The 12,313-nt window shown below is 38.9% G+C and overlaps 1 protein-coding gene across 1 annotated transcript; it reads left to right on the top strand.

Moving 5' to 3' along the window:
• Positions 1–199: 199 nt before the first annotated feature.
• Positions 200–12,095, top strand: kif3a (kinesin family member 3A). Its single transcript, XM_086057002.1, has 17 exons — positions 200–393; positions 790–1,063; positions 2,486–2,630; positions 2,897–2,981; positions 3,146–3,251; positions 3,511–3,650; positions 3,957–4,154; positions 4,230–4,404; positions 4,530–4,628; positions 5,329–5,485; positions 5,715–5,895; positions 6,865–6,975; positions 7,297–7,422; positions 8,012–8,065; positions 8,192–8,260; positions 8,361–8,491; positions 10,263–12,095. The coding sequence occupies exons 1-17, from the start codon at positions 388–390 to the stop codon at positions 10,309–10,311; spliced, it is 2,106 nt and encodes a 701-aa protein (XP_085913128.1). The 5' UTR covers positions 200–387; the 3' UTR covers positions 10,312–12,095.
• The last annotated feature ends 218 nt before the right edge of the window (positions 12,096–12,313 follow it).

Genomic DNA, 12,313 nt, shown 5'->3' with positions numbered 1-12,313 from the left:
GATTCAGACAGTTCACATTGGGAATGATAAAGCAGGTGAAGGTTCGTCTTTTTACTTGCAAACGTTGACTCAACGATACAAAGCACACCGTATACAATTTGAAACCAAATTTAAATGGAATTGCTTGTAGGTTTAGAACGACTTTTTGAGTTAAATGACATTATAAACATCAACATATGTTGCCAGCTGGGAGGAATTTCCATTTACGTCTCCTCACTGCATGTGACGCATGCGCATTGCGCAGACAGTCAGGCAAGCTACGAACGTGACTGTTATGGATTCTACGACTGCGTTTAAATTGTTTAAATAACTAGTCTGATGTCCGACGAACACAACCATACGAATACCAGTCGCTGCATACTTTAACTACATCTCTGCTGTTATACTATGCCGGTAAGTCGCTCCGCCCGTTTGTATTCTGTGTTTTGTTCGCCAAGGGTTCCTCCCTCCGATTCCAATGATGTGATGCTAACCGGTTAGCTTGTTAGCTCATTCGCCGTAACCGGAGTACTGGGGATATGTGCACTTTACGCGTTGTTGCTTTGTATGTTTTGACGAGTGCGTATAGTTACTAGAAATACTTTTTACCCCCGCAATGTTATCTGTAATGTTTGCGTCTCGTCATCCTTAGCAACCAAGCGCCGCGACTGACAAACTACTGCTAATTAACCAACCTACTCGTGAGTCTTATTATTGGGTTCTGATTAAATGCCATCCCTGTCAGTTTTTCGCTGTAGGGTTTTTACTGTGGTTACATGTCGCGCAATGACCGACCCTGATGTCTTGCAGAGCAATAAACTTGAAAAGCCGGAGGTGAGCGATAACGTCAAGGTGGTGGTGCGATGTCGTCCACTCAACCAGAAAGAGACTTCGATGTGCCACAAGCAGGCCGTCGCCGTGGACGAGATCCGCGGCACCATCACAGTCAACAAGCTGGAGACCCAGCAGGAGCCCCCCAAAACCTTCACATTTGACACGGTGTTTGGACCAGAAAGCAAACAGCTTGATGTCTACAACCTCACTGCCCGGCCCATCGTTGACTCGGTGCTGGCAGGGTACAATGGTAATAGTATAATGTGACCATTGCTAATAGGGTGTTATGCAGCCGGTACCAATCACCCATGAGTGAGGTGGACCGATACCGATCACATGGATTTGTCAATTTTATAGCGGCTCATTACTTTAGTAATGAATTAAAACTCATTCGCTGCCAGGCATTTTAGAGGCTTTTAGTATTTGCGAGACCCACATGAAATTGTTGTCAATGATTTATATATACACCAAACTACCAAATGAAAGAATCTCTCCCGTTCCACCAGGAAAAAAAAAGCTTGATTCTGCCCTTTTTTTGTTCTTTTATAATCAGCAATAGAAAAAAGGTATGTTGGACAAAATGCAGCAGTTTCTCCCATTGGACTCACAAACTGTGCTGTCATATCTAAAATAGGGCATCAATGTCATCTACTCGTGGCTGTTCATCAGTTAAGTTGTTCCCAAGTTTGAAATTTAGTGGTGCAGGAGCATCACACACACTCCCTCTCTCATACCCCATGAAAAAATGTAATTGACAAATATACTTATCAATGGCAGTGAATAAATCTGTCAATTTTTTTTCTATTGCTGAATCTGATTTTTAATTTAATCTTTTTTTTTTTTTTTATCTGTCACCGGGTTGCGGATTTTGTCAGTGGCAAAAGTGTGGACCCAAGTGCAGGAAGACAAAATGCTTTTTCCAAAAAATAAAACAAAAAGGCAAACAAGGCGTGTGGAATAAAAAATACAAAAAAAAAAACTAGACAAAAAGTAGCAAACTCTCAAAGAGGAACGTCAACAGAAGCAATGATCCGACAAAGACTGAAAGGAAGCACAGAACTAAATACAAACTCAGGAGACAATGCGGAACACCTGGACAGGACGCAAGTGGCTGAGGGAGCTGATAGGAAGACACGAGGGATTGGGCTGATGAGGATAAACGAGAAAAACCCCACACAAAACCCAAACGAGACAAACGACATGAAAAGCAACACAAAACATGATACAACTACAAATCAAAACCGCATAAAAAAAGCATCAATCCCTCCATCCAAATCGTGACAAAAACATTCCATCTACATTTCCATCAATGTATTATACAAGAAGAGGACATTATTTCAAATTGACAGTGCAGAAAATGCACAAACATAATTAATGCATTTAAATAGGTATACTTGCACAGTGATTCGGTTTTGATTTTGATACAATATATACATTGGCCCTCTCATGAATCATAAGGCGGTGTTTCCCCATCTTCATTGACCCAAGGTGCATATTTTACATGAGAGCAATCTCACTTCCCACAAAGAGATCCTGCTTCATTGAGTGCGAAACCCATTTCATATACATCATTCAGACTTGGTCATAGACTTCAAGATCAATGATGATTATTTATCGTATTTTGCAACCCATCTCAGATTTCAGTGGGGTTTTATAATTCTGTCCATTTCAGGTACCATCTTTGCCTATGGACAAACAGGAACCGGGAAGACCTTCACCATGGAAGGTGTACGAGCAGTGCCAGAGCTCCGAGGGATAATCCCCAATTCCTTTGCCCATATATTTGGTCACATTGCCAAAGCAGAGGGGGACACCAGGTACATAAACATTACTAACTCAAGGCATTTATTTTCCACATTATCAATATTGTCTCTTTTATTTTAACTTTACATTATGTATACAATATAAAATGTAAAGGTTACAGCCTAAACATTTATGCCATTTTTGGAAGTAGGATTTTATACAACCTTTTTTTTTTAAACTTGCATCTGAACATTCTGATGCTTGTAGAATTTGAAATGATAATGGCACAAGTCAAATGTTTTGATGACACAGTCTTAGCTGATGTCATACACTTCTACAGGTTTCTGGTTCATGTATCATACCTGGAGATCTATAATGAAGAAGTGCGTGATTTGTTGGCCAAGGACCAGACGCAGAGACTGGAGGTATCAAATTCATCACCAAAGATCATTTTAATTCAGTGATTAATCAGTGAAACAAAACAGCCAAAGCCACTGCGTCATTATTAGATCTGTGATAACTGGCAAAAAGCATTAGAGGGAATGAATAATTCTTGCGCATCATAAAGTGTACTTTTTTTCCATAATAGGTTAAAGAAAGACCAGATGTTGGCGTGTATATCAAAGATCTTTCTGGGTATGTGGCGAACAATGCTGACGACATGGACAGGATCATGACTTTGGGCAACAAAAACCGTAAGAAGAGCCTTAACAACCACATATTCCAACATTATTGGTAATCTGTTGGCAAAGATTCTCAAGTGATGTGGCAAAACCACGTTGTGAATAACAAAGAACTCAAACTGACTGGAAAGCGGCTTTAATAACAAGCGTGTACTTTGTCCAACACTGGGTAGCCTCTTAATTCACATACAATAGTTGTTTTGTGCGTAGCTGCTTCATCATTGTTTTGACTGAACTACCTGTTTTTTTTTTTGTATTTCCCTCTCAATAGGCTCTGTTGGTGCAACAAATATGAATGAGCACAGCTCCAGATCACATGCCATCTTCACCATCACCATTGAGTGCAGCGAGAAGGGTGTGGATGGAAATCAGCATGTGCGCATGGGAAAACTTCATCTGGTTGATCTCGCAGTATGTAAAACATCTACATTATATATTAATTTTTATATATATATATATATATATATACATATATTTATAATACTGGTTTAAGTGCTTGTAAAAATGCATTTACTAGACTGTCAAAGCAGGAAAATGTGTGTAGCTCAAAAAGAGTAAAGAAGAGTTATTTAGAATATCGTAGAAAAGAAAACTCTTAGAACACAAGTTATTTTTAGCCTTCACCATCCATGCCCAAAATTTAAAAATAAATTGTGATGATGTGGAGGACATGGCCCGTGCCTTACTATTTATTTCATCTCTCCAACCCCTTCACAGGGCTCAGAAAGGCAGGGTAAAACGGGGGCCACAGGCCAGCGCCTGAAGGAAGCAACAAAGATCAATCTGTCGCTCTCCACTTTGGGTAACGTCATCTCCGCCCTAGTGGATGGCAAGAGCACCCATGTGCCCTACAGGAACTCCAAACTTACCCGCCTGCTGCAGGATTCGCTCGGAGGGAACTCGAAGACTTTGATGGTAAGTTCAAAATTGTCACTTTCCAAGCACTGGTGAGGCTTCAGCATGCTGACATTCTTGCTTGTCGCCAACCAGTGTGCAAACATTGGTCCCGCTGACTACAACTACGATGAGACCATCAGTACCCTGCGCTATGCTAACAGAGCCAAAAACATCAAGAACAAAGCCAGAATCAATGAGGATCCCAAGGATGCTCTACTGCGCAAATTTCAGAAGGAAATTGAAGATCTGAAGAAGAAACTTGAGGAAGGTAATAAGCCTTTTTTTTTTTTTTTTCACCTGCTTGAGCTTAGCACATAATTAGGGTCACTCTTATGCTGTAGTCTTCAGCATGTAAAGTTATAATATTTTTCCATAATGCCTTGATCATCCTAGGTGAAGAGATCTCTGGCTCGGAGGGCAGCGGGTCAGACGAGCTGGATGAAGGGGACGAAGAAGGAGGGGACACTGGACAAGGGCGCAGGAGACGAAGAGGTAGCAATTACTGGAAATTGAATCCATTTTGTCATCAAGCAGGGACATTTAGCGTTGTGAAATGTTTTCTTTATGCCTTAAGATGACATTTTGACACGCCAGTAGTTTTTCTTCAAATGAATTTTTTCTTCTACACTACAACTCCAGATGTGTTCTTCGTTATTTATTTGGCAAAAGATGATAGTTGAAATGAGTATTATAAAGGATACTTGTGGCATTTTGCGTACGATACACCTCATCCTCCTATTACTGCTTGTAATTACATGTGTTAAAAATGTTAGACTATTTTTAAATGCCCACATTCAGCTCATGGCTAGGCTTTATTCTTCAACTCTTTCAGGCCTTCATCTTCATGTTTTATTCATTAACGTGTGTTACATGTTCATATTTTCTTTGTCTTTGCTGTCGTGGTATTTGTGTCTAACGATCATGTTATTTTTCCTATTCTGCCATTTTCTTTCTTTACAACTCCTCTTCCTTCAAGGAGAAAGAGGTCGGTGTGATTATATTCATGATCCCCCTGTCCTGTAGCAAATGTTTAGCTTTTTGTAGAAGGCGTATGTTTGTGGGGTTATTTTCAAGTATTGTTCATAAGCCACTGTTGATATTTCTACCCAAGATTGAATTCCATCCGTAGCTGTCTATTTCAAATGTTGGATATTGCACTATCCCATTAACGTTAACCTTATTGTTATTTCAGGGAAGAAGAAGGTTTCACCCGAAAAGATGGTGGAGATGCAGGCCAAGATTGAAGAGGAGCGAAAGGCTCTGGAGGCAAAGCTGGACATGGAGGAGGAGGAGAGGAACAAGGCAAAAGCAGAACTGGAGAAGAGGGAGAAGGATCTTCTCAAAGCTCAGTGAGGACACCGGAAGAATAACAACACTTCTTTACATACTTTAAATGAATTTTACTCAAGCAGGATGCCACAACTAATGCACGTAAACGTTTTGTTTGTACCTTTTTGTGTCTTTCACGTTGCAAGACATACTTGTAATGTTTGAGGTTACCTTACGGTTGGAGCCTATGTTTCTAGTCTGATTTAGTTGTGCGACATCACGTCAGCCTGTCATTTTTATCACCCATAGGCAGGAGCATCATCTTCTGCGTGAGAAATTGTCAGCCTTGGAGAAGAAGGTAATCGTGGGGGGTGTCGACCTCCTGGCAAAGGCTGAGGAGCAGGAGAAGCTTCTGGAGGAGTCAAACAGCGAGTTGGAAGAACGCCGGCGGAGGGCAGAGCGCCTTCGTAAGGAACTGGAGGAGAAGGAGGTAAACGTGTAGCATGGGAAATAAGCTCTAATGATTTTTTTTTTTCTTTTGAATTGATGAGCTGATATTTTTAACATTCAGCTGTGAAGTCATATCTCTGGGGACAATTTCGAAATATTTTTTTGTATTCTGGTTTAAACAAAAATTGGCCTGCTGATTCCAATATTGCAGTCAGTTTTTTTTCTTCACAGCTTACCCTTCAGATCAGCAAAATTGCACTGATTATCTGTAGTAAGAAGAGCTGATTACGTTTGGAGTCATTTACAGCTGCGGTGAGAGGTGTGTGTAGCTCCCAATATGTTAGTACTACAAATATCTGAGACCAGAAAGTTACTAGCATAGTAGGAATTACGAGGATTAGTCCTGGCTTTTCTCTTAACCTTGTAACCATGGACATATTGTTTAAGTTCTCCCTTTTTAATGCTTTTTTTTTTTTTCCCAAAGCTTTTAACAATTCCATCCTAGTGTTTTATTTACGTTCATAATGGGGATCCTATTGCTCAAAAACCTGACATGATTGAGATCAGTTTTAGATTCCACATGCACAAATTTGTTGAAACGGCTGTCAGATTTAACAAAAATTGTTTTCCCCAGTGTAATTTAAGTGAATAAGTGAAATGCGCGATTAAAGAAATACACCCTTGCCATGTTTTTATTTAGATTGAGGCATTGAAGTTTTTGTATTTATTTTTTCATAAAGGTCTTTAAGCCAGATTTGAAAATCATATAAACACATAAGAGAAAGTGCAAGAGCAATGGTTAACACAAAAAGATATAGCAACAACTGTAATAATGCTTAGGAAAAAATCTGCGATATAGCGGGATGGCAAAAACTGAGCCGCGATATAGCAGGGGGTTTACTGTATAGTAAAATACGTTGTCATTCTCTTCCTACCTGCTGTACACTGTACCCATACAAATGTTATCCTTATCTATGTAGTATCTGCTTGCATACATGTCTAAAAACAGCAAGAGCGATTGGACATTGAGGAGAAGTACACAAGCCTTCAGGAGGAGGCCCAAGGGAAGACCAAGAAACTGAAAAAAGTGTGGACCATGCTGATGGCTGCCAAATCAGAGGTAAGTGACTCTGGCGGGGGTGAATATTCATCATAAGGTTAATTAGATTTTGAAGAAAAGCATCTGCTAAAGGATAGCGTCGACCTTCATCGAGGTCGACCGTTGAACACTTGTCCTGTAGGTGGCAGAAAAGTGCAATTTGAGTGCAGTCAGTTTCACAAATCTTCCTTATTTGATGCCACATTGCCCTCAATGTTTTGTGAGGATCAGTAGAATTGCGGTGTTAACAAATGCTGGAATTTATAGAGATATGCTCTTTGACAGTTCACATTGAGGCCTTGTCGTCTTCTTCATACTTCATTCTTGAGTTTTGTACTTTAGTTGGCAGATCTGCAACAAGAGCATCACCGAGAGATTGAGGGCCTCCTGGAGAACATTCGCCAGCTGAGCCGGGAGCTGCGACTCCAAATGCTGATCATAGACAACTTTATTCCTCAAGAATACCAGGTCTGCACTTACATTAGTTTATACAAGCTGGAAGCTTGTTGTTTGACATTTCTGCACTTTCGTCATTGAGAGACAATGATAATGTGACTACAGGCAGTCCTCAAATTATGACATGACGTTTTTATTTTAATGTATTTTTTTTTTTTTACCAAGCATTTTGATTTAAATTTCGACCCTAACGGTGAAATCGACATATGACGAAATTCAGGTTACATCGCCAGTGTACGAATGGACCTCACTCGTAAAATGAGCACTGCCTGTATATCACATGCTCACAGCACACATGCTCTTTGCGTTGTCAGTTAAGCTTGCAAGTTGTTTCTCAGTACTTTTTTGTGTTAGAAGTATAAACAAAGCCAGAGGCTAAAACTAAATGGAATAATGTACGTTGATGTCATAGCTGCTCTCTATCGAGCGAGCTAGAAAATGCACTGCTAACACTTTTTTCTTTACTTGCTGTGAGTGTAAAGAACACTTCACTTTCACTCTCTGTGAAATGCCTACACTATTGTAAATCCACTCCAGTGGTGAAAATCTATCTCAGCTATAACTATGTATGTGTAACTTTGACATTTTTTTCTCTTTGTAGGAGATGATTGAGAACTATGTGCACTGGAATGAAGACATTGGAGAATGGCAGCTGGTAATGTTTTGGTTCACATTAATATGAAGCTTAGACTCTCCGGGTTTTCATTTGTGGAAGCGAATCCTGATGGGTAGTGGGTGTGAAGATACGCATTGTCAGTAATTTGTTTCTTTCTCGTGTCAGAAATGTGTGGCCTTCACTGGCAACAATATGAGAAAACAGACACCTGCTCCAGGCAAAAAAGAAAAAGACGTGAGTCTTTTCGTCACTACTTGTTCGAGTGTGGTTGACAAATGTTCAGATCCGTGGCTTTTCTTCTCAACGCTATGCTTGGCTCTCTTTCATCCTGCAGCCTTTTGAGGTGGACCTGTCATATGTGTATTTGGCTTACACAGAGGAGAGCATGCAACAGTCACTGATGAAACTGGAGAGGCCCAAAACCTCTAAAAGTAGCAAGAGCGGCCGGCCCAAGACTGGTCGCAGGTAATCACGTCACAGAGATTACACTTAAAGGCGACTACAACTTTATTTGGGGTTAATCAGAGGCACTTTAAATGGTGGCAGGCGATTGCTACCTCAATTTAACATGAGCTTGAATGTGATTGGTTAATCCTGAACACAACCACAGTTTAAGTTACAAGTGGGTGTGCACGCTTTTACTTGCCTTCTCAAATGTTTTTTTTTTCCTTTTTTCAATTGGATTGCAAATGTCATTAATGGTGGGTAAAGGTTTTAAATGATTACTTTTTATTTTTAGTCACAAAAACCTGGCATTTGAGCATGGGTGTGTACACCTTTTTGTATGCACTGTATTTTACATTGTTCTTTACATTTAAAACAGTTCTCAGGTGTCTTCTTAAGATGTTGATGCAAAGCTTTTTGTCAATTTACCCCAAGGATGAACATTGTGTGTGCGTGCTTGAAATGTGTATTTGCATAAATGCATACACTTTATAGCTTTTTTTTTTTTTCCATTTTTGGAAAGGGATGAATAGCATTTCAATGGGTTTAGGTGATTTGAGAGTCATTTAAGAATGTGCACATTGTCACAGAATGAATTAAACTCATTTCAAGGCACCGTTATATGCTGTCCTTGTAAGTATTAATTTGTCTTTAGAGTTTAGTGCATCAACATCCCTGAGTCACTTTTTGTGCCTTTGTGTCGCGAGCTGAACCCATGCTGCTCGAATTGGATTAGAAGGCACATTTTCAAATTGGGTTTGCTGCTCAAAAGCTGAATGCTAAATCTCTGCAATGCTCTTTACACTCTTGCGGGGTGTTATTAATGCCTAGCAATTGAGGCAGTCATCGTGTTGCAGTTCACTTGCCTGACTTCCTTGAAGGCAGGTCGGTTGCCAGTCATTGATGTAATCAGTCAATGGGGGTTAAACTACAGCTCGCATTGAATAAAATGTGTGGTAGAAGATGGATGGCTACTAATTTTTCATAGCAAATTAAACTTGATACCACAAATATTTTGTCTAATCCTGCAAGTAGATAAGGTTTTGTATTCATTGAGTTGAGACTAGGACTAAACATGTATGTTAAAAAAATAAAATTTAGTTTTTATTTTCCTACAATAACAAATTGTGATTGCGATTTAACATGCATTTTTTTTTCAAGGCCCTCTTCCAATGTGGTTTTTTTTTTTTTTTTTAACAAATACAAGCAATAAATCTGTATTACATTAAAACAATATCAGTTTTATTTTACATGTTATGTTTTGGTTTTTATAGTTCGGCTTATGCTAAAATTAAGTTAAATGAGCCATGATTTAATGAGAGACAGTTTATGCACTCCATTTAGTTGTTAACTTTGACTTGCGTAAAAATAAGTGTTTAAATCATTAGATTACAACAATAATGCAAACAAATCTCTTTATCACGTCAACATTTCATGTTTCATGAATATGTAAATCTGGACTGCACTTAAGCACTGAACTTATCTAGACACTACTGTATATAAATGTATAAAAAATACATGTCTAAACCGACAGAAATGAAGTGGGGTTTTTTTTTGTTATAAAACCACCACACCCCATGTATTGAGCCGAATCGTGTTTAACGAGAGATGTACACCAGGTGTCCGTTGCATTCTACTACATTGCGATGTCGCTTTTGAATCTGGTTATTTGTTTAGCCCTAGTTGATACAGTGAATTTGTACATTTGTGCTGATCAGGATATAATCTCACATTCTGAGAAGCAGCCTTCCTGATAGAGCGCTAACACTTATCTGGTATCGTCCGCTCACAGGAAAAGGTCTGCAAAAGCAGAGGCGGCCGTCGAGTCCCCTCTGCAATGAAGACATGGCAGCGTCAAGTGAAGAAGTCTCTCGTCGAATTAACTGATGATCCTTATTTAAAAGATGATCTGAGTACACTGTATAGCTGACACAGGTTTAAATGTGACGCAGCTATAAACTGGCAACAGTCGTTCTTTTTCTGCAACAGAGTGATTGTACAACAATACTCACCGTTATTCTTTGTCTTGAACATTTCATGCTGCTTTGTTATATACATAGAAGCAACATCAATCAAATGAAAAGGAAGTTTTGAATTCATACAATTGCTATATAATACCAAATGCAAATTGAATATTTTTGACAGGGTATACCGTTAACCCCAAAATGATTCTTACTTCAGCCAAATTCTGAGGTGTATTTAATTTGAATTTGTTGGATGGGTGTCTTACTAGAAGTGACACACAAAAAAGGGAAACGACTGTTATGCGTGGCTTTAATAGATTTTTGTTCATCCCTTTATTTTGTACAATTCGACAGAGAAAAGATACATATTCCAAATCGTTCATACCATGTCTGAATACAAGGTTGGACCAAATTCTCTCAATAATGCTTGTCAACCAGGATCTTTTTGAATGGCCTTGTTTTCTCGCAATTCTCATGTGAGATTTTATTTATTCATAGTTACATAATATGTAATTACAATGTAATTTAATTCAGTGTTTTAGCACAAATGCTAATTCTCAACACTTGTCCACAGGAGGATTTTAGAAGGGACCTAGAATATAGACAAGTGAACTTCCGGTAGTTCGTATTTAAAATCTGTGTCATAGCAAATTTTATTGCGACTTTTTTTTTTCTTATTTTCTAGGTCCGTGACAAATATGTTTAAATCAGTCTCCAGCCTCAACTCTCTGAGATGCTAATACCAGAATACAGCTTTTGAGGTAAAACTGGACTGTCTATAAGAAGTCTTGAAAATTGGGAGGATAGTTCCAATGTGTGGTGTTCAGGGCGACAACAATGATTACAAAAATGTATGCAGATATTAAAAAAAAATTAAAAAACTGGGTATACTAAAATTGACTACGTTTTCAAAGGTGAAACGGTCAGGGATATTACAAATTTTAGAAATTGCGATTGTTCAATAATAATGTCTTATCTTTTGCCACTTTGTGTCATTTCCAGCTAAGCAGTACCATTGCAACAAATACAAATGGGGGGGGGGGGGGGGACATTTTGGTTTAGCCGTATATCCTTTTATATCAAGTTGCTCTACAATGACTCTGTCCCTGACAAAGAACCGTTCATAGAACTTCCTTCAGCCCAATATTTCTAGTAGAAGATGTGAAAATACATGAACTATAAACTGCGTCTGTATGCTTTGGTAGTTTTGACACATTTGTGAAGACACGTCAACTGAAAACTCATGCAGTAATTTGCAGTGATAAAAGACCCTTAAGTCAAATTCAATTATTGAAGATTAAGGCAAATGCCTCTCCTCTGAGGAGAGATTAAGTAGTCATACATATTTAGGTGAAAGTGCGCTTTCTACTATGTGACGTGGGTCAGAAACTTTGGGAGTGTGCATGCCAGCCAGCTCTCCATTAGTGCCACTTTATCTTTTGTTTTTTGAAAAGTTACAGCTGTATTATTGAGATGCACCATATTTACTGTATGCCTTAGTATAATGCACTTGTATGAGGCTCTGTGAAGGTCATGTTAATTTCACGTGCATGTTTCATAGTGGAGGCAAACCAGCTTTTGTTTTATATCATGATATGTCGAATGTTTACATTCACCCTGGATGTTTTATTTATTAAATTATTTTACACACGTTTACCTCATATTGTTGTGAGCTTTTTGTCTTTCTCTTTATGATATAGAACAGGGTCGGCTTCCCAACCAGGGTAGGGGTACACGGAAGCATTTAATAATTTATTTCCATGATTAATAACCTGCGGCACAGATGCACTTCAATCTCAACAACCGTGTGTCAACGCAAGTGTCTTGTTCAAACTCAGATGACTGATGAGAAAGAAAATAAAAGTGGAATGAGTGCATT

The sequence above is a fragment of the Filicampus tigris genome, chromosome 2 (assembly GCF_054856515.1).
Source record: "Filicampus tigris isolate MCC_2025a chromosome 2, RoL_Ftig_1.0, whole genome shotgun sequence".
NCBI lineage: Eukaryota > Metazoa > Chordata > Actinopteri > Syngnathiformes > Syngnathidae > Filicampus > Filicampus tigris.
Note: the sequence above shows the minus strand (reverse complement) of the source record. Positions and strands in the feature narration are given on the sequence as shown.

Coding starts and splice junctions, on each gene's coding strand:
- kif3a (XM_086057002.1), top strand. Junction 2,631..2,896: donor AAAGCAGAGGGGGACACCAG/GTACATAAACAT, acceptor ACACTTCTACAG/GTTTCTGGTTCATGTATCAT. Junction 5,486..5,714: donor AAGGATCTTCTCAAAGCTCA/GTGAGGACACCG, acceptor TATCACCCATAG/GCAGGAGCATCATCTTCTGC.